At 55.9% G+C, this 26,525-nt stretch overlaps 12 protein-coding genes across 12 annotated transcripts; 5 read left to right on the top strand and 7 right to left on the bottom strand.

Annotated features, from left to right (window-relative positions):
• Nucleotides 1-746: 746 nt before the first annotated feature.
• A1O3_10466 (salicylate hydroxylase) lies at nucleotides 747-2,223 on the top strand (the record flags this gene model as incomplete). Its single annotated transcript, XM_007740556.1, has 3 exons — nucleotides 747-1,490; nucleotides 1,550-1,756; nucleotides 1,810-2,223. 3 exons carry the CDS (start codon nucleotides 747-749, stop codon nucleotides 2,221-2,223), a joined length of 1,365 nt encoding a protein of 454 aa, XP_007738746.1.
• Nucleotides 2,224-2,334: 111 nt separating this feature from the next.
• A1O3_10465 (uncharacterized protein) lies at nucleotides 2,335-2,820 on the bottom strand (the record flags this gene model as incomplete). Its single annotated transcript, XM_007740555.1, has 1 exon — nucleotides 2,335-2,820. The coding sequence occupies one exon, from the start codon at nucleotides 2,818-2,820 to the stop codon at nucleotides 2,335-2,337; it is 486 nt and encodes a 161-aa protein (XP_007738745.1).
• Nucleotides 2,821-3,739: 919 nt separating this feature from the next.
• Nucleotides 3,740-5,756, top strand: A1O3_10464 (uncharacterized protein; the record flags this gene model as incomplete). The annotated part of the gene is made up of 7 exons (XM_007740554.1): nucleotides 3,740-3,833; nucleotides 3,910-3,969; nucleotides 4,051-4,244; nucleotides 4,319-4,478; nucleotides 4,574-4,734; nucleotides 4,790-5,123; nucleotides 5,185-5,756. The coding sequence occupies 7 exons, from the start codon at nucleotides 3,740-3,742 to the stop codon at nucleotides 5,754-5,756; spliced, it is 1,575 nt and encodes a 524-aa protein (XP_007738744.1).
• Nucleotides 5,757-6,068: 312 nt separating this feature from the next.
• Nucleotides 6,069-7,164, bottom strand: A1O3_10463 (uncharacterized protein; the record flags this gene model as incomplete). The annotated part of the gene is made up of 4 exons (XM_007740553.1): nucleotides 6,069-6,379; nucleotides 6,475-6,581; nucleotides 6,651-6,971; nucleotides 7,046-7,164. 4 exons carry the CDS (start codon nucleotides 7,162-7,164, stop codon nucleotides 6,069-6,071), a joined length of 858 nt encoding a protein of 285 aa, XP_007738743.1.
• A 780-nt stretch (nucleotides 7,165-7,944) lies between these two features.
• A1O3_10462 (transketolase) lies at nucleotides 7,945-11,127 on the bottom strand (the record flags this gene model as incomplete). The annotated part of the gene is made up of 19 exons (XM_007740552.1): nucleotides 7,945-8,074; nucleotides 8,139-8,194; nucleotides 8,251-8,367; nucleotides 8,444-8,509; nucleotides 8,559-8,751; nucleotides 8,816-8,913; nucleotides 8,967-9,117; nucleotides 9,181-9,192; nucleotides 9,246-9,436; nucleotides 9,493-9,519; nucleotides 9,574-9,730; nucleotides 9,787-10,000; nucleotides 10,061-10,144; nucleotides 10,207-10,271; nucleotides 10,332-10,561; nucleotides 10,633-10,712; nucleotides 10,766-10,826; nucleotides 10,879-10,965; nucleotides 11,050-11,127. 19 exons carry the CDS (start codon nucleotides 11,125-11,127, stop codon nucleotides 7,945-7,947), a joined length of 2,097 nt encoding a protein of 698 aa, XP_007738742.1.
• Nucleotides 11,128-12,822: 1,695 nt separating this feature from the next.
• Nucleotides 12,823-14,382, top strand: A1O3_10461 (uncharacterized protein; the record flags this gene model as incomplete). Its single annotated transcript, XM_007740551.1, has 9 exons — nucleotides 12,823-12,944; nucleotides 13,006-13,051; nucleotides 13,108-13,202; nucleotides 13,274-13,355; nucleotides 13,418-13,584; nucleotides 13,651-13,730; nucleotides 13,790-13,989; nucleotides 14,070-14,152; nucleotides 14,244-14,382. 9 exons carry the CDS (start codon nucleotides 12,823-12,825, stop codon nucleotides 14,380-14,382), a joined length of 1,014 nt encoding a protein of 337 aa, XP_007738741.1.
• A 1,037-nt stretch (nucleotides 14,383-15,419) lies between these two features.
• A1O3_10460 (uncharacterized protein) lies at nucleotides 15,420-17,602 on the top strand (the record flags this gene model as incomplete). Its single annotated transcript, XM_007740550.1, has 4 exons — nucleotides 15,420-16,519; nucleotides 16,585-16,662; nucleotides 16,727-17,338; nucleotides 17,398-17,602. 4 exons carry the CDS (start codon nucleotides 15,420-15,422, stop codon nucleotides 17,600-17,602), a joined length of 1,995 nt encoding a protein of 664 aa, XP_007738740.1.
• Nucleotides 17,603-17,635: 33 nt separating this feature from the next.
• A1O3_10459 (uncharacterized protein) lies at nucleotides 17,636-18,572 on the bottom strand (the record flags this gene model as incomplete). The annotated part of the gene is made up of 2 exons (XM_007740549.1): nucleotides 17,636-18,432; nucleotides 18,509-18,572. 2 exons carry the CDS (start codon nucleotides 18,570-18,572, stop codon nucleotides 17,636-17,638), a joined length of 861 nt encoding a protein of 286 aa, XP_007738739.1.
• Nucleotides 18,573-19,559: 987 nt separating this feature from the next.
• Nucleotides 19,560-20,627, top strand: A1O3_10458 (uncharacterized protein; the record flags this gene model as incomplete). Its single annotated transcript, XM_007740548.1, has 4 exons — nucleotides 19,560-19,665; nucleotides 19,743-19,853; nucleotides 19,929-20,254; nucleotides 20,307-20,627. 4 exons carry the CDS (start codon nucleotides 19,560-19,562, stop codon nucleotides 20,625-20,627), a joined length of 864 nt encoding a protein of 287 aa, XP_007738738.1.
• Nucleotides 20,628-20,848: 221 nt separating this feature from the next.
• Nucleotides 20,849-21,532, bottom strand: A1O3_10457 (uncharacterized protein; the record flags this gene model as incomplete). Its single annotated transcript, XM_007740547.1, has 1 exon — nucleotides 20,849-21,532. One exon carries the CDS (start codon nucleotides 21,530-21,532, stop codon nucleotides 20,849-20,851), a length of 684 nt encoding a protein of 227 aa, XP_007738737.1.
• A 515-nt stretch (nucleotides 21,533-22,047) lies between these two features.
• A1O3_10456 (uncharacterized protein) lies at nucleotides 22,048-23,130 on the bottom strand (the record flags this gene model as incomplete). The annotated part of the gene is made up of 1 exon (XM_007740546.1): nucleotides 22,048-23,130. One exon carries the CDS (start codon nucleotides 23,128-23,130, stop codon nucleotides 22,048-22,050), a length of 1,083 nt encoding a protein of 360 aa, XP_007738736.1.
• An 800-nt stretch (nucleotides 23,131-23,930) lies between these two features.
• On the bottom strand, nucleotides 23,931-26,051 carry A1O3_10455 (uncharacterized protein; the record flags this gene model as incomplete). Its single annotated transcript, XM_007740545.1, has 4 exons — nucleotides 23,931-24,138; nucleotides 24,185-24,832; nucleotides 24,885-24,962; nucleotides 25,015-26,051. 4 exons carry the CDS (start codon nucleotides 26,049-26,051, stop codon nucleotides 23,931-23,933), a joined length of 1,971 nt encoding a protein of 656 aa, XP_007738735.1.
• Between the last annotated feature and the right edge of the window lie 474 nt (nucleotides 26,052-26,525).

The raw sequence follows: 26,525 nt of genomic DNA, 5'->3' as shown, positions 1-26,525 counted from the left end.
TTCGCACCGACCTAGCGGGGACGGGGGACGGAAACACATTCCGTTCCGCACTCTCCTAATATGTGTAGGGCTTGTACGCATGGACCGAGACAAAGACGGTCTATGTACGGCTGTCGTAGTGTCCTTGGTCGTGTCCAGTGACGGAATTGAATAAAGATACCAGCTGGAACAGCTGTGGCTAAAGTCGCCATCACTACGTAACAGCATGAGGAAGCATTTAGATATAGCTTGTGGAATTGAAAAGGCGTCCAGATGTAGCTATATGACACGCACTCTTACCAGGAATCATTTCTGTCTTCCCAGTGACGCATGGAGTAACGGGCGCACCCAGGATCCAAGGATTTAACGCCTAGTGATACATGGTTCACAGCCTACACCTGTCTGGAATTCCCGAGCAGCGAACCTCAATCTGTTAGCAAAACCAGAAACTCGGCATTCACTTCGCATGAGGTCAGCTGGCTCTTCCCCAAGATTCCATGTTTGTTCCCGGATTCTGTCGGAACCGGGGCTGGGGCTGGGGCGGAGATTTGAGGCGGGATCAAGATCGGGTCGGGGTGCGAGTGCGGGATCGGGATGGGAATGTGGACATGCGGATGACATGCGGAGAACACGTGGAGCTGACAAGTACAGACCCGATGGTGACGGGCCCTGGATTCTCTGCAATGGACCCGTCACGGTGTCGGCTGGGTAGATTCATATTTCATTCGCAAATGTGCAGTCTCCTGTAGGCCACGACGCCTAGAATAATGTCTGGAGGCAACCGGCTGTCATTGATCAGGGACCATCTCCAAGGCCCAACACAGCCGTCCAACACAGTCAAGATGCAGAAGCAGAAGAATTTCGAGATCGCCATAGTTGGCGGAGGCATTGCAGGTCTCACGCTGGCCATTGCATTGTACCACCGACAGGTCCCGGTCACCATCTATGAGCAGGCGCCTCAATTTGGCGAAATCGGAGCCGGCGTTTCATTCACTCCCAATGCTGTGCAAGCGATGAAAGTATGTCACCGAGGGATCTATGAAGCCTTTGAAAGAGTGTGTACGCGCAACGTCTGGCCCTCGAAGCAGAAAGTATGGTTCGACTATCTGGATGGCCTAAGAGATCCGCCACCAGGTAGTAAAGCGCAGGAGATTGCATTCAGCATCACCAGCAGCCTAGGCCAGAGCGGTGTCCATCGCGCACGCTATCTAGATGAGATGGTCAAGCTCGTTCCGCAAGACATTGCCCGATTTGGGAAGAAGATGAAGAGCCTGACAGAGGATAGTGATGGTAGAGTGAGGATGGAGTTTGAGGACGGCACCACTGCCAGCGCTGATGCGGTAATCGGTTGCGATGGCATCAAGTCGATAGTGAGGCAGGCTATTGTTGGCCGCGAACATCCCTCTGCTTATCCGGTCTATACCCACAAGTATGCATATAGAGGCCTAGTGCCTATGACGCAGGCGGTGGATGCTGTCGGGGAGGAATTGGCGCAGAATGCGTGCATGCATGTGAGTTGCGTCCATCGAGGTTATGAACCTAAAGCGAAGTCTGACTGACCGATCTGAAGATGGGGCCGAATGGCCACGTATTGACATTCCCAGTCAACCATGGCCAGACTCTCAATATCGTGGCATTCCGAACAAGTTCAGAAGACTGGCCTGACTCCAACAGGCTTACGAAGGCTGCTAAACGAGAAGATGCTCTCCTCGATTTTCGGGAATATGGGTCGAATGTTCTGAACCTGTTGAAACTCACGAATCCTGATCTGGACGTAGTAAGAACTCCAATTGAAATCCGCAGGGTCGATCATAGCTAACCATGTCCAAGTGGGCCATCTTCGACCTAGGCGAGCATCCAGTACCGACATTTTATAAGGGTCGAATATGCTTATCTGGAGACGCGGCCCACGCAACCTCCCCTCATCATGGTGCGGGAGCAGGGCTCTGCATCGAAGATAGCGCTGTCCTGGCCGAGCTCCTGGCCGATGAATGTGTTATAGAGCCGCAGGATCTCGAGGCTGTTTTTGAGACCTTTAATGCCGAAAGAAAGGAGAGGGGCCAATGGCTCGTCCAGAGTAGTCGGCATATCGGTGATTGCTACGAATGGCGAGCACAAGGTATCGGCAGGGATTTCGCTAAAATCGAGGCGGATATCAACACCAGGAATGGGATTATCGCAAATTTCGACGTTGGAAAGATGTGTAATCAGGCCAGAGAAGAGCTGAAGAAGAGACTCAAGTGACTGGGTGTCGGATCTGTTTCCCGTGATGGCTTTAGGTTGGCAGGAAGTGTATCAAGAAGACCAACCGGTAGACAGTTTCAACAATGAATCCATCACTCTAGGACTCCAAAGCTAGAGATTTGCTCCCGTACCCTTCTTGGGCCTCAGGATGTTGTGCTGGGTCATGGAAGCAACCATGGCCCCATGAGCATCCCACAGTCCACCCTCGGAATACGTCAGTCCGCCGTTCGCAATGGTTGTTGTGTATTCTTTCAAGTGCCATGTGTTAAGGTCGAAGTCGTCTGCAAAGATCCTCAGGGCGAAGTCGAGTGATGAACAAGCTGCCGCATCGTCGAGGAATTTGTGGTCGTGCATCAGTGGAACAAACGACAGCGCGCCATCTATCAGAAAGGCCAAGCCAGCGAGCTGCTCCGCCTGGGAAGACAGAGGCTTCCGCGTGCGACACCAATCGGCCGAAGATTTGGATGTGATTGGAAGATGGTCTTGGGTTGTCACGACCTTTATGGCAACGCCCAACAGGTTCTGTGCGGAAACTCCGTCGGGACAGAGGCGTGACTCGAAGAACATGGCCCCGAGACTGAACAGAGCCTTCCGCATACTAAGCTTTTATAGCCACGTGGCCTACTAGGTTATATAGTGTTATGTGCCTTGTATGATGGCCCAACCGTGACAAGAAGCGTTTTGATAAGCCTGTACACGCAGCCTTGTCCTAAGCCGGCCTTGACTGCAATATAGGAGCAGGACACAGCACTAATGACCATACCTCTGTCTGCTACTATAAGGCGAGTGCGGTGGGAGAGCTCGTATTTTCTCGGGACCTCACGACACAATATTCCCTATCAGGTCGAACCGTCACGAGGACACAAAAATCCTCCTGCCCTACCCCATTACGGATTCTGGGAATCGCCACCCGTACAAACTCAGGGGGTATGTTTGATTAGTGAATAAGCTATCACAGCCACAACTCGTCATAGTCAGCAGGGCAGTAGGCTTATTCGCTCGCTGGGGGGGCGGAGGAGTGCCAGAACATGTCCGCTTGAGAGTCGTGCGGGCGGCTTGTTAACAACGGAGAGGCGGTAGCGACGGGCTAGGTAGGCGGGCGGTAAACCGCCAGGTGTTCCCAGGTGTTTAAGGATAGTTTGCCCCTCTTGTCCCCCGAAGCCGCGGGGCCTCGCCAACCTTAACCTAAGAATCAGAGGCGGGAGCCATCTACGACCAGCCCCAACCCCGCCTCTAAAGACTCCACGGATCCAACCCCATCATTCGCCCCCCAGACGCCTCTATAGCCGAGCACCATAGGCACCGTGGAGGCTCTAGGGGGCTTCTTATTCCAATGGACCGGCTCCTACGGTTTGTATAAAAATCTAGCGAATGTCCGGGTCAACCCACCAGGCTTTTACATTTTCACCTGGCAGCACCAAGTACCGTGACCTCCTTACACAGTACACACCATCCAGGTGACCATCTCTACCAAGAAATCTCTTTCTCAAGTACCAAGGACATACACACCTTCAACATGGGAGGTGTGCAGGCCCCTGCACCCGCTCCAACACGCAACAATTACAAGAGATGTGCAAACAACACCAATAGCAACTGGTGGTTGGACCCTGGTATGGCCAAGACTCCCCTCGCCAGGGATCTTATTCCACACTTGGTAGGGGGTGTTTTGCTAACATGTCGGCCAAGCGTTGCGCTGGAATGTTTTTCACTGTATTGGCCTGTGCGGCACTCTTTTTTTCAATGGATGTAAGTTATGTGCCTTGCTTCGCTCGCTCGTCCCAGACAGACAAGACGCGCAGTCCAATGCTCATGCTCTTCTCTCACTAGATGACGGAAGCCTTTTCAATGGTCTGCAGACGATCGATGCCTGGCAGGAGTTCTTCCACCACCCCAAGGGCAATACCCTGGGGCTGATGAACTCGGCCGCGCTATTTCCTGGCCTCGTGGCGCCTTATTTCGCAGAGATGATAGCTTCACGATTTGGCCGTCGTTGGGCTGTCTGGACCGGCATCGCCATCAATGTGAGTCGCCCACCAGGCAGTCATGGCCTCCACGAGAGTGCAAGTCATTCGTCCGGCTAACAATGGTGATCCAGAGCGCGGGGGCCATTGTCAACTCGGCGGCCACGAGTTTGGGCATGTACATTGCAGGGCGAGCACTGATGGGAGTGGGAATCTCTATGGGCCTGACCATTGCGCCGACCCTGCTCCAGGAGTTCGCCCATCCCCGATTTCGAGCTCAGATCGGCAGTTTGTGTGAGTGAAATACATAAGAAGCGACAGCAGCCAAAAGGCCGAAATTATCGAGACAGAGAGGACTTGGCGGCTGACATGGTTTTGGGGGAAACTAGACACGACCATTTACTACATCGCCGCTGTGATCTCGGCCTCAATCTGCTTAGGTACCCGCAGCCTGAACGGAAGCAAATCCTGGCGCATCCCATGCTACCTACAGCTCGTTGGGCCGGTGGCCACTCTTCTAATGACGGTGACAATGCCTGAGTCACCTAGGGTAAGATGATCGACACACCTGATTATGATCGCGAGGCTAAAGTATGTTGTTTCAGTGGCTCGCAAAGAACGGCAGGGCCGAGGAGGCTCTCCAGGTCCTGGTCAAATACCACACAAACGGCGGTGAAGCCGACGAGCTCGTTCTACTCGAGCACCAAGAGATCTTGAGGACGTTGCAAGCAGAGGCGGAACTCGAGCAGGGAGGTTATCTGGACTACCTTAAGCCAAATAACCGCCACCGACTGTTCATACTCGTCGCTATCGCCATCGGTACGAATTGGGTCGGCAACGGTATCGTCTCGTACTACTTGTCCCCGATTCTCAACAACCTGGGGATCAAGTCCACTCGCCAACAGGCTTGTGTCAACCTTGGCCTCCAATGCTGGAACTGTAGGTCCAAGCCAGATCTTGTCCCATGTCTAGAAGCCCATACTGACTCGTACCATCACAGTGGTTGTCTCGACGACCGCCGCCCTGTCGGTCGAAAAAGTCGGACGGCGACCTCTCTGGCTATTGTCGACCGTCGGCATGCTCTTTTCATTCTCCATCGTCATGGCGCTCTCGGGCTCCTACGCCAAGGAAGGGACCAAGAGCTTGGGTATCGCCGTCATCCCCTTCCTCTTTATCTACTTCGGCTTCTATACCATCGCTTGGACGCCGCTGTCTAATATGTACTCGGTCGAGATCCTGCCGTACACACTACGTACCAAGGGCCAGGCCATCTACAACATTGTCCAAGGCTCGGCGAACGCGGTCAACCAGTGGGTGAATCCCATCATCCTGTCCGCCATCTCCTGGAAGTATTACGGGGTCTACGTCGCCATCCTGGCCGTCTACTCAGTTCTTATCTATTTTGGCTTCCCCGAAACCAAAGGACTGACGATCGAAGAGATCGATGGCATCTTCGACGGTAACAATGCAGTTCGCCGGGCTCGCGCCGCCATACCTGTCGACGGCGAGGCTGAAGCCGTCACGTTCCACGTGGAAGCGGCCGACAAGTTGACGAGGGAAGAAGGTGCTTAGAAGTCGATGAATTGGTGGTTGAACGGAGTGTTGAGATTACTGTGTGATTTATGGTTCGAGCGAAGTGAGTAGATACGTTACTTACGCGTCTATGAACGGCTGAGATATGTCGAAGACCTTAGATACACAATAAGATGCTGTGTGAGTCTCTGATAAACTATCTCTGGCGGCGTTTGAGCTGTTACAGCAAAAGCAAGGCTTCTATGGTATGATGACTCGGCCAATTTTTACTTCGCTTATTCTGGTTGTTTGTATACTGATTGTGGCTTGTTTATCCTTTCTCCTCCTTTCAGTTCCCCGGCCCAACACCTGCTAGGCGCATCCTCGGACCAAGAAGCTCCCTCCGTCCAGGACGATGGTGGCACCGTTGATGTGACGAGCCGCCCTACTCGACAGGAAGACCATGGTACCGGCAACATCCTCCTTGGAGCCTAGTTTCTGGTCCGGAACCTGCTTGGCCACGGCTTCCAGCCCACCGTGGCGGGCCATCAGAGGGCCACTCATCTTGGTCGGGATGATGCCGGGAGCGACGACGTTGACGGTGATGTGTCTCGGGCCCAGCTCGACGGCCAAGTTGTGCATCAGGTGAACCACGGCCGCCTTGGACGCTGCATAGGCGTAAGCTACGAGAGAATTTGTCAGCTTTGTGGTGTCTTAGGTTCGATCATGGTGGGAGAAAAATCGGAAAGTCAAGAGGTGAAACCCGATCAAAACTTACTGCCATGATCACCCACGTCCCCAATGACGACGCCGGCCACCGACGAGACCATGATGACCCGAGAAGGATCTTGCACGGTGCCTCCAGCCTCCAGAAGCGGAGTCAATCTGGGGAGAGGTTAAGACGAGAATCAGCCGAAGCAAACACAAGAGGTTTAGGGTGTTGCTTGCACTCACTTCTGAGTCGAGAAGAAGACACTGTTGACGTTGACGTTCATGACGTTGGCGAAGTCGTCGGCCTTGTAATCGTCGAACTTGCCGATAAAGGTGGCCCCGGCGTTGGCGATCAGGATGTCGATGTGGTCGGTCGTCTTTGCAATCTCCTCGGCCATCTGAATGCACCCGGAGTAGGTCGAGATGTCGGCCACGATCGGGATGGCCTTGAAGTCGGCAGCTCTGCTAGGCGCTGACAGGCCGTTGAGCGCGTCGGCGGCCGCCGTCAGGTCCCCTGCCGTTCTCGCCACCAGATAGACCTTGGAGCAGCCGGCTTGCAGAAAGCTAAAAAGAGAGAGAGAAAACACGAGATCAGGGATTTGACAGAGCAGCCAAAATTGACCGAGAGGTCGACTTACCCGCTCGCCGTCTGTAGACCCAGACCTCGCGATCCGCCCGTCACCACGGCGATCTTGCCCTTAAGTTGGAAGATGTCCTGGAAATTGTCCAGTTGGACCAGCTCCTGGGGAGAAGTCATGTTGTTCAATGTTTCCTCTTGAGCGGTAGAGAGGGCCAGGCAGGTCAAGGAAAGGGGGCTATCAATGTATCAGAATTGAATGTCACTAGGAAAGTTGGTTCTTCTCTGCTAGACCAGACGTTTCAATAGAAAGGAGGAGGCTTTGTTTCTAATTATCCACTCTAGGATTGTCTTTACTGGTCTTTTTCGGGTAACAATAAATCCAACAGCCCGAAGTTCCGACGCTCTGGAGGTTTAGAGCGCTGGCGGCGGGGAAAGCCTGAGTTGACTTCCACCTATTTCCACCGAGCCCCGCCTTCGTCGTATGGACCTCCTACGTTGCTAAAGCCCAAGTCGGAAGACCCCATGACAAAAGCCCACCCTGTACTATGTCGTCCAAGGTGTCAGGAGGTGCCAGGAGTCATATTCAAGGTCTGGTAATTCACTTAGACCGAAATCTACTGCCATTGAAGCTTTGTAGCGAGGAGCATTATGTTGACTTTGAAATATCCTGCACGCGACCTTAACTTTACGGTCTAAGGCGAAAATTGCATGATAATCTCCAGCTTTACTGCGCTCTTTTTATACGAATGAGATACAACCCTGTTAGATCTGAATCTTTCTTTTTTTTTTTAGAAAGAAATACATGCTTTTGTGAGATTTCTAATCTAACTTCAGCTTGTCTAAACATCCAAAAGCTACTACTGTTTTGCCTCTCAAGGCGGATCTGGTCACTCCAATGTGCCGTACGACTTGTGATGATCTTCATCTTAGGCGAGCCAAGCCATAGAAGGCCATTCTTCATGGACGAGTCTTCTGCAATGCCTTCTGGAGGGGAGATCGGAGATTCTGGGTGCCTTGGTAGAAGAAAACCGTCTCCAGAGCCCGACTGGCCACACCAGAAGGAGTAATGTCGAACTTCTTGAACAGGCTGCGGCAGGCATCTAGTCAGCAAGCCGCAATGAAAAAGCCTCAGCTTAATGACAGGCACTTACGCATCGCAGGGTGCACTTGCGCCAAACTCGTCGATACCGAATTGCTCTTGCGAATACTGAGAGACCTATATCAGCGAGGAGTCCGGGCAGAATCGGTGACATATGGACAGACCTTCTCCCACCCCCGGGTCGATGCAGCTTCCACCGACATGACTGGGGCACCTGCTGGTAGAACCGATAGCCGGTACTCTTCAGGTTGAGCGTCGAAGACTTCCTGGCAAGGCATGCTCTATTACCAGGCCAACGAGTGAGCAGCTGTACTCCAACATGGACGAGTAACGGTGGAGGGGTATAATCTTGCTCACCACAACAGACACCTTGAGCTGATGACTCTTTTCAAGTATGGCAGCCGCCTCAATGCAAGTGGCAACCTATATCGATCAGCTCTGGAAACAACAAGGATTTTACTTGGTTGTGTACCTCGGAGCCAGTAGAGACGAGCGTAATGTCTCGCTGTTCGCCGACCTGACCTCCGTAGCAGACGTATCCACCTCGACTCGCCACTTCGATGGAACTCCCCTGGAGCTGAGGCAAGCCCTGTCGACTTAACGCGAGGATAGAAGGGGTCTTGCTCGACTTAAGTGCAACATAGTAGGCGGCACTGCATTCGTTTCTAGACTCTAGAGTTAGCAAAATCGGAGGCTCAGCCTTACACGAATTGATCTGTTTTTGCTCACCCATCTGCAGGACGCCAGACGTGCAAGTTTGGCATTGCTCGATAGTGAGCCAGGGCTTCTATCGGCTGGTGGGTCGGGCCGTCTTCGCCGAGGGCAATCTAGACTGAATTCTAGCATTTACCACAGACACGAAGTAGACAAGAGAACTCACGCTGTCGTGTGTCGCGATCCAAATCACGCGCAGCTGGCTCAGCGCAGACAGACGAACCGCCCCGGCAGCATAGGCCACAAAGTTCAGAAAAGTGCCTCCGACAGGAATGAGATTCGCGCCATATGCAGCGAGCCCGTTCATGGCGGCACCCCTTATCAGTCGTACGGTCAGAAGCATTCCTCACTCATCAACAACGTTGTCAGCGGTCGCTTACATGGCGTGTTCCCTCAGTAAAGTCAAGAGTCAGTCAAGCACCGCAAGCATTGGAAAGAAGTTTACTCATCTCCCCAGCGTAGATATCGGCCTTGATAGGATCCAACGGCCACATGCCCGGGCGGTTGGAAATCGACAGCTCCTTTCCAGATGGTTTTATTGGAGGAGGTCAAGTCCGCTGATCCCGATAACATCTCTGGCAGCGAAGCTTGAAGAGCAGCGAGCACCTTTGCGGAAAGATCTCGACTCGCGATGGCCTGAGAGAAGGTTCAGCAACCCATAGTATCGACATTCTAAAATAAGAAGGGCTCACCGAGTCTCCAGGCTTGTAAACTGGTAGCTATCAAACCCAAGTCAGCAACTGAGTCCTCCCAGGCATCCTGTATACTCCTACCTTGTCTTCCCAACCTTGAGGGAGACCACCACTCAAGCGCCGCGACAGCTCTTGGTGGAGCTCCGGATACTTCGCCTCATACGCGGTAAAGGACTCTTGCCACTGAGATTCCGCGTTCTTACCCCGTAGCGCATATTCTTGATAGGCTTTGTAGACTCTGAGAAGTAGGCCGGTCAGGCCTGGTCTGCGGTACGGGAGCGGCAACAAACTTACTTGCTTGGGACGGTGAAGGGCTCTTCGGGGATGCCAAACTTCTGTCTGAATTGCTTCAGGTCGTCCATCTTCAGGGGCGATCCATGGCAGGCGGCGGTCCCTTGCAATGACGAGCCATACCCGATAGTCGTGGTCACTTTGATGACGGTAGGCTTTCCTCGAACTGCAAGTGCACGTTCAATGGCCGCATCGATTGCGCCAAGGTTGGTATCACCTAGAAGCAGCGTGCATGAGCCATTGAAAAAGTCGACAATCGAGCTGCTTTGCCGCTTACCGTCGGGGACGTGTTCAGTATGCCAGCCATAGGCCTCGAAGCGCTTCAAGACGTCTTCGGTGAATGTGCTGTCGGTGTCACCATCTGTCATTCGGATGTCAGATTCTCCCGGAACTGGTTTCCTGGCGCCTCTGTTGCTCTCTTACCGATGCAGATATGGTTGTCGTCGTACAGAGCAATCAGGTTCTCCAATCGCAAATGCCCGGCGAGCCTGAGGGAAACAATGATTCAGCTGGGCAACTAGTTAGTCCGTCCACGACCAAGTACGTACGAAGCAGCCTCCGAGGCAACGCCCTCCATGGCACACCCATCTCCAAAGACCACAAAGGTCTTGTGGTTGAACAGATCGAACCCTGCACGGTTGTACGTCGCCCCCAGGTGGGCTTGGGCGATTGCAAGGCCCACGGCGTTCGCAAAGCCCTGTCCTAATGGCCCTGTGGTGACTTCGACGCCAGGCGTGTGGGTGTTTTCAGGATGGCCCGGCGTGTTGCTGTCTAGTTGCTGTGGATTTTGTTAGGGGGATGGTTCTGATGACCTGGATCGAGGGTCAGGATCGAGGGTCAAGCTCTCACCCGAAATGCCTTGAGGTCGTCCAAGGTAATCTTGTAACCCAAGAGATGGAGGACCGAGTACAGTAAGGCGCAAGCGTGTCCTTCAAGTGTGAGCTGAGAAGAAAATCACCACTTCCTCCAGGGCTTGCCTTACCGTTTGATAAGACAAAACGGTCCCGGTTGACCCAGTCCTTGTCGGTATCCGGGTTTAATTTCTGGAAGGGTTTAGTATCATATTTTCTCTTCAAGCATGCAAGCATCACTGACCATCTTACTGAAAAGGACATGGAAAAGGGGCGCCATCCCCATTGGGGCTCCGGGATGGCCAGAGTTGGCTGCGTAACTCATGTCCACCTATGATGAACGCAACCCCGTGACTAACTTAGCACGACATATCTCTTCTGCAGAGTCCTGTTCCTGGCCGGAAAGGAGACTTACAGATAGAGCGCGCAGCGTGTTGACGGCAACCAGATCGTCGGCGTCATAGTGCCGCGCTTTGGAAGTGTTGGCCACCATGGTCGCCACGGTCTCTCTTCCTTTTGCTGCAAATAGGGGATGTTCCTTCTGACAAAAACGTAAAGACCCTTCTATTCGTGAGGAATATATCCAGCTGGTCTTCAGAACTCACAGCGAAAAGGGGTGGCCAGTCAATACAACTACGATACCGCCAGCTTGGAGGGCCTTGCATGGTAGGGCCCCTATGACTCTCCAGGCCCGAAAGGCTGAGTTAGCACCCTCAGCTTGGTGGGTAGGCGGGCCGTCTCACAAGGTTGATGTGTGATTACTTCGTGTGTCTGTCCAGACCCGCCGCTTTGTCACGAATCCATTTGCCTCTAGGGCAGGTTGACTTGAACAGGGACCATGTATGTACTCCATACACATTCGCCCCTGGGTCCCAAGCAGATGGCCAAAGGTGGCCTTCCGCCAACGAATCACCATTGAGCAATTCATCGGACAAATACTGTCTCGATGGAACCGTCCAGTTAGGTTTTTAGAGGAAGCGTGACCATAGGAGGGCAGACAAGGCTATCTAGAGTCGTCTATAGTTTGTTTCCTGTTTCGGTTGCTGTTGCTTCCCCCGCTCAGAGTGCCTCAGAGCCTATAGCATGTAATCAGGTCAGCACCCATCTTCGCTGTTACAACCCATGAATTCGCCTTTGAGTTGCAGCCCAAGTGTACAGGAATCATCCCCAACCGAGGATTCCTGGAAACCGTCTGGCGGTCTACGGTCTCGCGGATCATCGGAAGAGCAATGATGATGTCGAGTCTCGACCTTAGCCTTCCATGTAGTTGCTTCTACAGGCTGGAACTCGGAGAAAATACAAACAACCCACGTGCCATGCATAGTCGCGAGGCCTGTGAGTCGGACCCGTGCCGAGTCTCCTCCAAAACATGAAAGAGACATGATGGGTTTCTGAGGCCGTGACATCTCCGTAAGTTGTCGCCTATGCAACGTGGATTCAGGCGATAATGGCCGCCGTGAATTGATGCGTTTTGGGACCTCTGCCGAGTGTCCCTGTGATCCGATGACCTTCAGCCAACCAACTAAAACGTGACGCTTGGATTGTGGAGCAAATTCCACATACCTTGGTAGTCCTAGGCGGAGTACTTCTGGGGAAATTGTCATGGTGTCATGGTTTCTTGCTTTACGTGCTCATCCGAACTCCGTGCCTGTCGGGCGTCCAGCAGGTTCAGCCTCGCGGAGCCATCAGGCGGACGTGGGCGGTAATTCCGCTTGACCATTAATCGCCAAAACTTATCGCAGGCCTTAGTGGAGAGCTACCTGTTACCCGATATTTTACCGCGGATTTGATCCCGCCACATTCGCGAGACTGTGGGTCGTGCGGTGGCGGTTGCGGGTCATTGGCAAGGGGGAATGGGGGACAAGGAAGGCAGCCCTCTAGCTTCACGACCTGTAGTACTCCGTATCGGAGTTCCTGTCGAGTCTCGACAGCGCCATGGCGGATGATCTCCACCAGATGCCCGAGAAGAGCGGCGGCTGGAGGCCCCATGATTGAAGGGCTGTGTGAAAGAAACGGCGGGGAGTGTTGATGAGGTAACAATTGGGCTTGCTTGTCTTTGTGTGTATGTGTGTGTGTACGTTAGACAGTGGCAGAGACGGAGGAAACAAGAGCATTTACATAGTAGATATTTCTGTTAGTTGGAACGTCGTAAATCCCAGATCATACCTGGACCATTCCTCTCCTCACCATGCTCGACGTCCCAATACAGAAGCGCAAGGCGAAGTTGCTAGATGGGAATGAAATTCCCCTGAATGGTCTGGGCACATACCTTTCTGCACCCAGCGAGGTCACCAATGCAGTTGTAGCAGGGTTCGTGGAGCCTTAGCCCAGTCCATTGGCTTTGGTTCAATACTGATGATGCCTTGCACAGATGGAAATGTGGTATACGCCATTTCGACTGCGCTCAGTTCTACCGGGTACGCTGGGCTCGTGAGCCAACCATCTGCGACACCACACACTGACTCTCCCAAAGAACGAGACAGAGGTTGGACACGCTCTCAGGATCCTAGCCAAGGAGCCGGGGTTCAAGAGAGAGGAAATTTTCATCACCAGCAAAGCATGGAACTCGTGAGTCTGCGTGGTGGCTATAAATTCGAGGGGAGGCAAGGAAAGGGGTGATACTGAGGCTTGTCACACAGTCACCATCGACCCGAGAACGTGAAGAAGGCGCTGGCCCAAACCCTCAAAGATCTTGGAACAGACTATCTCGACCTGTATCTGGTATGCACAGGCTCCACCTCTGGAAGGGAGTAATAGGATCGCTGGCGACTGACAGAGGATAGGTCCATTGGCCTGTCAGCTTCGCGGCCGTCGAAGATGCCTCCTCCGCGGATGGCATCAAGCTGGAGCCGCACGATGGCAAGGGTAAAATGCTTCTCGACAAGGAAATCAGCCTGTCCGAGACCTGGAAGGCCTTCATCGAGGCGCAGGCACAAGGCAAAGTCAAGAGGTATGCTACTCGAGAGACCAGGCGCGACTTGCTGTGAGTGAGTCCTGATGCTGAGCCAAACCATAGTATCGGAGTGAGCAACTTTCGACCGAGTCACATTCAAAAATTGATTGACGATACCGGGGTGACACCGGCGGTCAACCAAGGTCAGTTGCTAAGTTATGCAGAAACTGTCCAGTCTGTCTAATCTGCCCTCCAACGACAGTGGAAGCACACCCCTACCTCAATCAACAAGAGCTGCTCGACTATTGCACGCCCCGGGGTATCCACATCACGGCCTACATGCCTTTCGGGGGCGATGCCTCGCGAGGCGGTGTCAAGGTGCTGGGGAACCCGTTGGTGGCCGACATTGCCAAAAAGGACGACAAAGACGCCGGCCAAGTGCTGGCATCCTGGGGGATCAAGGTGAGAGAACAATGAAGAAAACTTCCTTCTTCTTCTTCTTCTTCTGCTGCTGGTTCTTGACCCACTGACTTGCCTAACAGCGTGGGTTCTCGGTCCTTCCCAAGTCTGTCAAGCCGTCGCGCATCGAGTCTAATTTTCAAGTCTACGATCTGGACGACCAAAGGTACGTACAATTGGCAGACTGTAGATTTGTCTACGTGGTTATGTCTGTAGCCGCAAGTTTTGAGCAAACGGCTGACTCGCTTCGCTTACAGCTACGACGCGCTACTGAACCTTGGGCGCAGGCAGCCCACCAGGTTCGGGGGCATTCCATATACCTTCGATCCGGCGTGGGAAGTCAACGTCTTCAATACCCCGGACGAAGCGGCGGCCAATCTTTTTGAGCCTTTCTAGAGAAAGTCTTAAGCCGTGACAGATAGAAGATACCTCACGGTCTGCCGCTGCTGTTTTCTCTGGATCGTCTAAACGTGGCAATGTGTCCACCGGTGTCCCCACGGCGAGCACTGGAGTTCAAAAGAAGAAAGCTGCAAGTCTTGGATCAGAAAGAGAGGCAGAGAGGAGAGATAGCAACGAAGAAAATCATGACAGTAGTGCACACTGCTGTACAGTGCCCACCACAACAGCATGTGACTGCATAGACTGCATACACAGTACACCGACTGCCCAAAGCGACCTATCTAGAGAGGATTCTAGTTGGTTAGGGATGGCTGTCCAGCGCAGCCTCTTATCAACGCGTGTGAATAGCATCGTATAGTCAGTCAATGACTTAGTTAGAGGCCGGATAGGTTGTCACCTAGAGTTAGACTGCCGGGGTGGGCATCACCACGCCTTGGGAGGCGATAGGCGAGGAGGGGGAGTGTCAGGCGTGGGCTTAGGGTAGACCGTTAGTGCCTTTATAAACCCCCACCCTAACACCCCCCTTTAAGCCCCTCAGACTGCCCTGGGGCTTTTCGCCACCAAATTGTCAACAGGGTCCAAACAGCGTGGGGCAGAGAGATTCTAAGGTTTCAAGGTGCAAGTTCTGCCACTGCAAGTTCCGGACGTCTTTTCTTTCTCCCTCCTCCCTCTCTCGTCTGATTCACTCCTGGGCCATGACAGGCTGGGACCGCCAGCGCCATGTCATTTCCTCGAAAACGGGCCTCGATGGCGTGCAGCTTTTGCCGGCACAGGTAAGCCGCATGGTACAAGTCTAGCGAGAGTGTCTTGCTGATCGACCAGGAAACGGCGATGCGACAGCCAACGACCTGCATGTGGACTCTGCATTTCCTCGGGCCTCGAGTGCGAGTATCCCGTTACCTCCAGCGAGAAGTAAGCCACACAGGCTCTTCAGCCCCGGGCCTCAGGCTGTGCGATCCCGAACTGACCAGCGACAAAGACACAATCCTGACCAAGCGCATGAAGTGCTCCTGCGCCGGCTCGACGAGTTGGAGATGCTTCTCAAACAGCAACAGCAACAGCAACCGCAACCGCAGCAGCAGCAGCAGCAGCAAGCCCAGGGCCAACAAGATGGTGGGATCACAGACCACCATCAGCACGACCAAGGGTATGAGAATGAGAGTCATTCTCCCACAGCATCATACCACCAGCAACAGCGACAGCCGCCGCCGCCGTTTCAACCACAGCAGGACTATCAACAGCCGCCGCCACAATACCAACAACCTCAACAGTACCCATCGTCTCAAATCGCCGCCGGAGATGCAATCGCTTCGCCTCCGAGTATGGTCCCGTTCGCCACGAGTGAGCCCACCGCCATGGCGGGTGATTTGCACAGCAGGGATCCGGCCGGAGGGAGTGTTCAGTTTGCCAACATGCTTTCGTCCATAGGTCTCCAAATACCCATGCTGACTTTCCAGCCCCCTGCTGTGGACATGGCCTTGACGAGTGGAGATCAAGAAGTCGGCCAGAGCCAGAGTCAAGGAACTAGGGGCGAAGATGACCCGATCATCATTCCCGTTGGACATCAAACGACCACGGGCAGCTTGTTCTCGCTGGAGCCGATCCAAACCCTGATTGGCGAGTACCCCAACGACTTCTTCTACCAAATCGAGTCCTTGAGGAGTTCCATCCCGCAGCTCGAATCTGCACCAGACGTGGCATCCACACTTAAGGCCATCCAAGCCAACCAAGAGCACAGCCGCTCCCTCATCTCGGCGTTTTTCACCAGCATGCATCCGAGCTTCCCCGTGCTCGACGAGACTTGCTTCACGACCTTCTTCAAGAAGGCGATCCACGGTGATGCCGACGACATTTGTGACGTTGGCCTGTGCCTGGTCATTCTCGCCCTGGGAGAGCTCGTGCCCCGGCTGGCCGAAAGTCGCGACTTCTCCCCGGACGAAGAAATCCCCGGCATGGAGTACTTTTCAGTCGCACACCGCATCTTGGTCCACCAGTGGGTGGTGGGATTTTCACCAATCGTCTCGCTCCCCGCGGGGCTGGTGTTTGCCTCGCTGTACCTGAGCTATTTGACGAAGCCCCTGCCAGCTTGGAGACTGGCCTACATGGCCTCGAGTAAATTGCAAGTCTTGTCCAAGTAAGTTGGTGAACGCTCAAGCCCGAGGCGGGATCTCGGAGCCTCATCATTGATGACTTGGACAGGTCCACCACCCGAACCCCCAGCGCGTTGGGCAGTCACGTCACCGAACGGCTGTGCTGGACCTGTTTCCTTCTTGAATGGTCAGTACAATATGACTCTTTGACCGTGGACGACTTGAAACAAAGACTGACAGAAGGTGTAAAGTGATACCCTGGCGGAACTCCACCTTCCGCGCAGTGGAATCGAGGTGACCATCGATTGCATGGACTTCCCCGGACTGGATGACCTCGGTGACCGCTATGGACTCATGTTCCTAGCCCTGTGCTCGATCCGGCGGCTGCTTAACCGAATCCACAACGCCATCTACGCGTCCAACAGCAACACCGGCGGCGGTCGAAGAGGCAGCATGGTCCGGCCGGGCTCGTCCGGCTTCACGGCAGGCCCGGTCGACGTTTTCGCCCGGTCGCCCGGGTCCGCGTCGACCATGGCCTCGCTAGAGAGCATGGTCAATGAGCTAGCCCGGCAGCTCGAGTCGTGGTACTTTTACCTGCCGCACGTGGTGAAGCCGGACCTGTCGCACAACGTGCCCCGCGACAAACTCGAGGTCTGGCTACGGCTGCGCTACTGGTCGGCCAAGCATATCATCTCGCGGCCGTGCCTGATCTACATGGCGACGACGACGGCCGACCAGGGCCAACCGCCGCCGTATGTGCTCGAGTACAGCAAGATTTGCGTCGAGAGTTGTCGGAACTATCTCGAGACTGCAAGCTACGTCTTGAAAGAAAGGACGCAGTACACGTGGATGACGATCAAAGCGTGAGTAGAGCCTTCACTGTGGCATTCATCAGGGTCTTACTAATATTGCGGGGTGGCAGCTGTCTTTCCGCCGTTCTTGTCCTTGTTCTTGCTTCGCGGAGCCCCTCGCTTCAGCATCTCGTGCCCGACATCGCCAACATCCTCGACAACGTGCTCGTCATGGTAAAGCCTTGGGCCACCCCCGACTCAAGTGCCGAGTCCGTGGTCTGGATTTTGCAGACCATGGCGCGTAAACAAAAGCTCATGCATTTTCGACTCTGGTAAATAAGGTGTTCTGTGTCTTTTCCTTCTCACTCGTCACAAAGTAAATCTGAGGCCACCGTTGGCGTTGACGATGCTGCCGGTACACCATGCCGAATCCTCGCCGCATATCATGCCGACAATGGCGGCCACCTCGCTCCAGTACGCAGGACGGCGGCCCCACATATTCTCGTTGCATATCTTGACCAGCTCGGGGCTGTCGACACCCTCACGCACGGCCGACAGCGGGGTCGTCTGCTGGAAGGGGTCGAGCTGCTTCCAGAAGTCCCGGCCGGCCGCAAAGTACATGTCGCCCTCGACAGGGCCTGGGTTGACGGCGTTGACGGTAGCCCGCTCGGCCAGCTCGCGTGCCCAGGTCCGGGTCATGGCCTCGAGCGCGGCCTTGGTGCCGCCGTACAGGGTGTGGGTCTTGAAGCCCATGGTCGAGGCGACGGACGATATGTTGACGATGCGTCCCGACCGATCGTGGGGCAGGAAGGGCAGGAGGGTCTGGGTGATGACGAGGGGGGCCAGGACGTTGACGGCGTACATGCGGTGGAACTCGGGAATGGGTACTTCGCCCAGAGGGTAGTCCCCCCCGACGCCGGCGTTGTTCACGAGGATGTTTATGACCACGTTGCCGCCGAAGTTGGCCTTGGCCGCCTCGACCAGCGCCTGGCCCGCCTCTTCCGGCTTCATGAGATCGGCCTTGACCGGCACGATCTTGACCCCATATTTGGACGACAAGTCTTTGACGGCTGCTTCTGCGGCCGGGGTCGACGAGTCCGACGTGTACAGACCGATCACGTTGGCGCCCTTGGCTGCGAGGTGTCGCGTGATGGCTGCGCCGATTCCTTGGAGTGAAGATGGACCGTCAGCACGTCGAAGCGCAGGGGATGATACAAACCATCTCACAGCACAGTTGCTTACCTCTAAATGCGCCCGTCACCACGGCGAGCTTCCCCTGCAAAGGCCCGGCAGTAGCAGATGTCATGTTTAGGGTTAGAGAGTGCGTGTGACTCGCCTACGCGCACCTCGACTCTTGTGAGTATGAGAGAAGAGTGATGGAAAGGGGTCCGAGAAATCTTTATCTGGCTCTAAACATGCTCGTCGAGAAAGTAAAGAGACTCTGAGAAACCTTTTGAGGGAAATCCGGAAGACTTGGTCGACGGCTCGAGTAAGCTGTCCTGCTGTTAGATGATCAAATCCACCGAGCAAAGAGCATTGACCAACCACACGTAGCGTACTGGTGTTGCTGCCAGTGTATTGTCTGTGGTATCAAGCAAGCCCGCAGCGTTGCGCATTGCGGCAGCTCACCGCGTCGAGCGGCGGCGAAGGGCACAGTTTCCATCCTAGGAGACCGGAGCGGTAGCCGCCCTAAGGCAAAGCTCAGAGTCTTCGGGCAAGCAGTAGTAGACACAAATTCGAGACCATCGGGCCTAGGGCCGTCGAACCTCGACGTGAGTCCTGGCCATTGAGGTGGACATTGGATAGAGTCCAGCGGCCAGCGGTCGGCGGCGGAATGCGGAATGAAGGGGCCAGAAGAGGGGCAATAATGGCCTTGGAGCCACCACTGCGATGATGCCCACCAAGCTCCCACACTTCCAGACACTGGGTGTCGTAGATCGACCAAACAACGGGGAAGACGGGCAGCCTTGTCCCTCGTGGAAACTCGGGGGCGGACACCTGCTGAACACCTGACGCGATTCCAGCATCTCCGGTGCATGTCTTCATCACGAGAACGAGAGGATTTTCTGATGCCGGCCCGTACTGCGGCGAGCCATGTGAAACAAGGGGTCAGGAAGGCATGTCGATCCATCATCATTAAGCCATGCTCACCGTGGCCACCACCAACTTCGAACTCTTCCCTCGCTTTTGACCACTCCCAATCGTTGCGCTTGACGTTGCGAAATAGTGACAGTCTACAGACTGGACAGAAATCAGACGGCCAGCGACCACAAGTTGTTCTACACAGCCTGCCATGAGCAACACTGCAGACCCTTCGTTTCGCGAGGCCAAAGAACGCCAGGGCGGTCCGCAGGTCAGCACGGCCGACTTGTTCCGTTTGGATGGCCGCACTATCATTAGTATGTCCTATGTCGCCATCCTCGTTGAAATGGACAGAGAGATCAGGAAGAAAGGCTGACGATACTCTGCTGCATAGTCACGGGCGGTGCTGGATATCTAGGGATCCAGGCCGCCGAGACCGTCCTCGAAGCAGGCGGCCATGTTGTCTGTCTGGACGTTGTCCCTCGTCCGCCTCCAGGGCCTTGGGGTGCGTCTTGACTAGTGCTGCTGCGGTTGCTGCTCTCCCAGTTTGATCTGTTTTGGCTGACGAGTTCAACTACAGCCCATCTAGAACAAGTCGCGGCCCAACGCGAATTGACGGTCCTGTTCCGGCAGCTCGACCTCACCCAGGCCGACGCCGTCAACCAGGCGTTTGCCGACCTGAGCCCTCAGCTCCGGTGTCCGATCCGGGGCCTGGTCGCCTGTGCCGGCGTTTCGGACAACGACCCGGCGGTCAACTTTTCCATTGAGCGATTCCGTCGCCTGATGGAGATCAACGTCATTGGCACCTTCGCCGCTGCCAAGGCCGTCGCCGCCGAGTTGCAGAGGACCAATCTCAACGGGAGTATGGTGCTGGTGGCGAGCATGAGCGGGAGCGTGGTGAACAAGGTGAGGCTCTCGGAATCCAACCCAAGATGGCAACTGACATGGCCACCACCAGGGCGTCGACACGGCCGCCTACAACACGTCCAAGTCCGGTGTCTTGCAGCTGGCCCGCTCGCTGGCCGCCGAATGGGGATCCCGCAAGGGCATGCCCCTGATCCGGGTGAACACCCTGTCGCCGGGCTACATCCGGACCCCGGCCACGGCCGAGGCGCTGCAGAAGCCCGGCATGGAGAACCAGTGGGTAGGCGACAACATGCTGTACCGCCTGAGCTCCGTCGACGAGTTCCGCGGGCCCATTTTGTTCCTGCTGTCCGACGCAAGCAGCTTCATGACCGCCGCCGACCTTCGAGTCGACGGCGGGCACTGTGCCTGGTAGAAAAGGAAGGGTATAGCGATAAACTAGACGGATGCATTTCTAACCAATGATATGTTTTCTCCCGAATCGTGGTGTCGACAATCATCTCTTTCCAGTTCACTATTTAATAGGATCTTCTAGTCGCTCGTTTTACCTTATCCTGCCCTGCTCTATCATTCTTCTCCCCCTCCGTCTCTAAGACTCTCTCGGGGGCCAGTTCGCATACGTAAAACTGTTCCACTCTATGTGATAAGCAACACCTCGTCGCACGGCAGCCGACACGCGCGGATCTCCTGCGCGTTAAGGTCGTCGGGTCCGGTGGCGCGGGCCCAACCCTCTTCGGCGGTGGCGACAATGCCGCTGGCGAGGTGCCGGGTGGCGAGGCGCTGGTGCGCCAGGCTGGGGGGCGTGTCGATGAACCAGCGCTCTGTCAGCAGGGCGGCCGCGTCCCGCCACACGGGTTTGTCCAAGGCGCAGTAGTTGCCCTCGACCAGGACGATGCGGGTCGAAGGCGGGATCGTGATGGCATCGGCGACGGGGTCCTTGGTCGCGTGGTCGAACGACGGCGCGGTCACTGTCTTGGATTCAGGAGCGGTCAAAGACTCGATCAGGCGACGGAAGCCCTCGGCGTCGAAGGTGAAGGCCGCGCCCCGGCGGTGGATGGCCTCGGCCGCGTTGGCCATGCCGGCGAGGTGCTCCCGCGTGTAGTGGAAGCCGTCCATGGGCACGGCCACGGCGACCGGGTCTTCGTCTCGGTGTGATTCAAGATACAATTCGTTGACCCTGGCAGCGGTCAGGCTGGCCAACGTCGTCTTGCCCGACCCCGGCACACCTGCAATCCCCACGACGATCCTCTTTGACTCCTGCGGCGATGATGACCTGCTCGAATCGAACCTGGCTTTTGGCGGAGAGAGAGAAGAAAACATGTTAAATTGATGATTCCCTGGCTGTAAACCCTCCATAAAAACTTACAAAGTAATTTCCGCGCGAGTCGATCGACTTCCACCAGCCCTTGTACTTCCGCGCTCTCCCCCTGGGTCATGCTGTCGTAGTCACCTTTTTGCTGGCTGAGATGTGACCCTTTAAAATGGAAAAGGTCGCGAAAGGACTACGGGTATTGGAGAAGCACCAAGTCTGTTGAAGGAGGGAGAATGAGGGTAGACGGGTGTTAATATATGAGCTATATATCTTAGTTTATGCGGGAATGGACCCTACGCCGCCTTCCGCCTGGACTTTCCACGCCTATAGGTGGCGTGGGATAATGAGATGTCTCTATAGACGTGGGTGGATTATGGCTATGTGGGAATGGCCCGGGTCTTACTGAGGAAGTCTGGCCGACTTGTGTAATCTTGTTGGTTCTTTCGTTTGCTACATTAAATCCGTCCGATTCTAGAACTATATACACGAACCACTAGGGACAAGGAGGATCATATTGAAGCGCTCAGTACGGTTTCAAGCCAGCCAATTGCAACAATCGGTCGGTCAACTCGGGCTTCTCAAGCGGCTCCGACCGGTTCTGGGGGTCAAGGGAGCCGTCGGGCAGGTGGGCGAGCTGCGGGCGCAGCCAGATGTTGTCGTGGGCCCAGTGGGTGGTGGCGCCGTGGACGTCGAAGACGCGGCGCTTCTCCTCGAGGGCCTCCGGAGCCGCGAGCTTAGCGGGCGCGTACGAGGCGTAGATGACGGTCCGGACCACGTCACTCTTGTCGGTCGGCTCGCCCCCGTAGTGCACGGTGCGCGAGTCCCAGACGATCAGGTCGCCGGGTTCAGCCTCGACCTTGACGGCCTTCAGACCTTTTGAGGCGAACCACGCCATCTCGTCCTCGCTGAAGCGGCGCCAGTCGATAGTGGGCCACGAGTCGCGGTCGGTCTGCGTATCGAAGAACTCGGCCGTGTATTTGTGCGACCCGGGTAGCACCACGAGCGAGCCGTCTTCCGGCCCAGCGTGGCTGAGGTTAATGATGCCCTGGACGCAGTGGAGGCCGCGTTTGTGAGGGGACTGGTCGACGTGCGGCCAGGGGGCCCGCGGCGGTTTATCGCTGCGTCCGGGGAACGTGACGTTCAGGGAGTCGAACGAGACCAACAGCTCGTCAGTGCCCCAAATCTTGGTGAAGGCGTCGATAACGCCCGGCTCGAGGCGCGCGTCCCACATGAACTTTTCGTGCACGACGCAGTAGTTGTCAAAGGTGTTGAGCTTGCTCTGCACCGGCAGGTGCTCGGCCGTCCAGGTCGACCGGTCCTCCAGGTCCAACCCTTTGCCGAACGACCGGAGCCAGTCGAACGCCCGCTGTTGGTACTGTACCGCGCGTTCGCGGGGGATGGCACCCTTGACCACGGCGTAGCCATTCTCGCAAAGGTCATTCAGCCATTCGGCGTCGGGGTCAGCGTCGACGTTGATCCTAAAGGCAAAGGTGGTGTCAGTATATTGTATATCGTGTTGCTTATATAAGCCAGGTTTGGACACCAACCTCAACCGGCTTGACTCCGAGGTCTGGGTTGTTTGTGTGGTGGTGGTGGTGGTGGTCATGTTGGCGGTGACAACAGGGTCTTGCAAGTCCCTCGAAGCTGTCAAGCACAAAAGGATAAGTATTGACAGAGCAGAGAACGTCAATGCCGCAGGTTGTATGCGTCTACGTCGAGATAACTCAACGGTCTGCTGTCGAAGTCGACAATTTTCCTTTATACCGCGCAGCAAGAGCCCGGGAAACCACGCACTGCGCCTCCCTGGAAATCCTCAAGTGACCCCCAGTGGCGAGAGGACGTGCGTCGACCAAACAAACATCACCTGAGGAGGGGGAAGAGGGGAGTCTGGAGACTCACTCTGGGATCTGTCTTGTTCCAGGCAGTGCCAGATCGTGTCAGCGATGAGCGACAAGGCCGGGGTTAGGAGGGGGACTTGATCAGTGGAACCCAGGACGAGAGGCGGGATCCCGCCCGCAGCGATCCGCCAGCAGCGTCGATGAATGACTATGGAATTGATCGACGCCATATGTGTTTGCATGTTTGCGGCACATATTCCGCTTAGCCGCACACCCGTTCACTCCAAGCCTTGGGCCGTGAGCTCTCGCCGACTTCACACCTGTGGTCCGTGGGACAGGGGCAGATTTGGGCCTACGGGGCTCTAATCGTCTAGGTGAGTAGTGTTGGTGCTGGTGCTGACGCGGACGCCTAAGCCCCTGGTTCTGTGCCACTCCACGGCGGCTGTCCTTCCCCCACCAAGATGCCGCAAGAGGCTTCCCGCAATAGACGCACGAGCCTACTGTAGGATGGGAGGCAGAGAGCCTCGGGCGAGAGAGAGAGAGGATCTTACCGGGGACTCATCATCTGCTATCCAGGCCCCGGACTCGTCCTGAATCGCCCCTTTTGCTGGATGGTCTGGAGCATCCAGATGATGGATTCGGCGCTGGAGTCGGGAGTGGCCCAGGTCTGGGTGGCTTGGATGATGGAGGTCAACAGCCGGCTTATGTCTGGAACTCCCGATTTTAGCAGCGGGCTGCGTGAGGTCATGGCCAGGACGAAAGTGCAGGCCAACACGCTGCGGCGGTTTAGTACAGTACAACGACTCAACGGGACACACATACGAATGCAAGATCATCCAGGTGTAGGGGGTGCGCTGGACGAGGACATGGGAGGCGATGGCGATGTAGTTGCGGCAGCTCTCGACGCAGAGGTAGCAGCTGCTGAGGATATGAGGCGGCAGTGGCAGTGGCAGCGTGTCGGCGCCGCCCTCCAGGTTGACCACGAAGAGGACAAAGGGCCGGTAGATGATGTGCTTGGTCGACCAGTACCGAAGACACAGCCAGGCGCTGCGCACGTCGCGCGGCGGCGAAGACGTCAGCGACAGGTCCGGTCGGATCAGGTCAGGCAGCGACTGGTACCAGGTGTCGAGCTGACGCATGAGTTCCATGCAGATGGCCCAGAGTGAGGTGATGGTCGGCCCGCCACAGCCGTCCATGGTCGATGCCGTGTCGCTGGCGAATGAAGAACTCAAAGTCGGGCCGGCGACGGCATATGGTGTTGTCGAGGTTGGAAGGCCGTTGCCATTGCCATTGCCGTTGCTGTTAGAATAGATGGTGCTGTGAATCCGGTTCAGGAGTCGGCGGATGGAGCAGGCGGCCAGGCTCGCGAGGGCGTCGGGATCGTTCTGGTTGTCGAACCGAGGGAAGGGCAGCTTGTCGATGAGGACTTCAATCCCGCTGCGTGGTAGATGGAACTCGGCCAGGCTATCACTATAGTGTCTCCCGGTCAGCCAGTGCCAGTGTCAGAGCAGCCATGCCCTACCATTCCAGCACGAAACACACCCAGCATAGTCGACAGATATGATCCTTGCTATCTTGAGGCACCGAGCTGATGTACAATCTGACAGTCTGATTGTTAATACCGGGCCGTGCAGAAGATAGACGGAGCGTACTGGTTGGTCATCAACTGAAGACTATACGAGGCCATGTGGATGAGCCTCGACGCGTGCAACGGCCTCACCATGTAGCAGAGATAGAGCGCGGCGTATACCAGGCCGAGGACCAGGGACGTGTCCGACCCGAACGACTCGGGCCAGCGGAGCAGGAGCAGCGTGTACGCAGCGGCGAAGTAGTTCTCGCTCTCCTCATCACGACCGGCAGCATCTCCCGGGGTCGGGGTCGAGGTCAAGCGTCCCAGCGCGAACACGACCAGGCACAAGGCCGTGTCCGCGTCCGGTTGGGGCCCCGTGGCCTGCAGGCGCTCGTACTGCCGGGCCATAAAGGTCGGCCGGTCGAGGAGCGGATGGTAGCCGTGGACACGCGCGAAGAAGCCGGCCACAAGCGCGTTGGTGTGGGACCTTTCCAGGTTCAACGACGCCAGCACCTCTGGCAGTGGTGCGTAGTGCGACGCCGCTGGCGACACCGACAGCGGCTGCGACTGTTCGATCTGGAAGAACAGGTCCTCCGGGTAGTCGCCGACCAGGCTCCGGACGAGTCGGTTAGAGAACAGACTGGCCGTCGCTGTGTTGTGGCCCACGGGGATGGTCAGAGGCACTTCTTCATCGCCGTCCCGATCAGTCGGCGGCCTGCTGTTGCGGGGGAGTGGCTCGTGAGACGGTTCTGAAAGGTCCCCCGCGTACGAACTGTCGCTGCGGTGGTGCGTGAGGGGCGTCAAGTGCGTAAAGGGCGTGAAGCCACCGACCACGAATGCGGGTGGTGGCACAGATGCCCGCCGTGGTGGTGTCGACAACCGTCGTGGCGGGTGTCCCTCGGGAGATGCCAGGCTTAGGCCCGCCGAGGCGTCCTCGTCGTCGTCGGTCGTCATCGGTAGTTGAGGAGTGGTGGACGTGGACAGCTTGGAGACAAGCTCCTTCTGATGTTGGAGCATCTGCTCCAGCTCGCCCAGTCGTCGCAGCAGTGTGGCTGGAGACGGGCTTCTAAGGCTTTCTTCGCCGCCCCTATGGCCGAGGTAAAGGGTGCTTGTTAACATGGTCACGACCCTGACATTATATGTGCGAGTGAATGGTCGTGGACATACTTCTCGCTCGACCCAGACCCATCTTGATACTCACACCTGGTGTTGGAGTCACGGCACATTCTACAGGCGGGCTTCTCGCCATTGCATCGCCGTTTTCTGCTCTTCACGCATCAGCGACGGTTGGACCTTGACCGGGGGCATTGGTGCGGAAAGCTCAACTGTACCTTTGTCGACATAGATTGCATGCAATCGGGGCTCGCCTGCGCGGGTAGTTCATCCTGATGCTGATGCTGGTTCAGACAGGTGAAGTGATCATGAATACATGTCCCACTCCGGACGAGGCCTTGGTTGGGTTTATCTACTCTCTCCCCCACAGGGGGTGTCCGGTGCCCAGATTAACGAGGTGGAGCACTGGAGGCCGAGGCTTAGGGTAAAGGGGGGTTGCATATTGCCACCAGATCAGCCGTTTCCTGATAGGCAGAATCT

This window comes from Capronia epimyces (assembly GCF_000585565.1).
Source record: "Capronia epimyces CBS 606.96 chromosome Unknown aczIQ-supercont1.11, whole genome shotgun sequence".
NCBI lineage: Eukaryota > Fungi > Ascomycota > Eurotiomycetes > Chaetothyriales > Herpotrichiellaceae > Capronia > Capronia epimyces.
The sequence above is the reverse complement of the archived record's forward strand: the minus strand, read 5'-3'. Positions and strand labels throughout refer to the sequence as shown.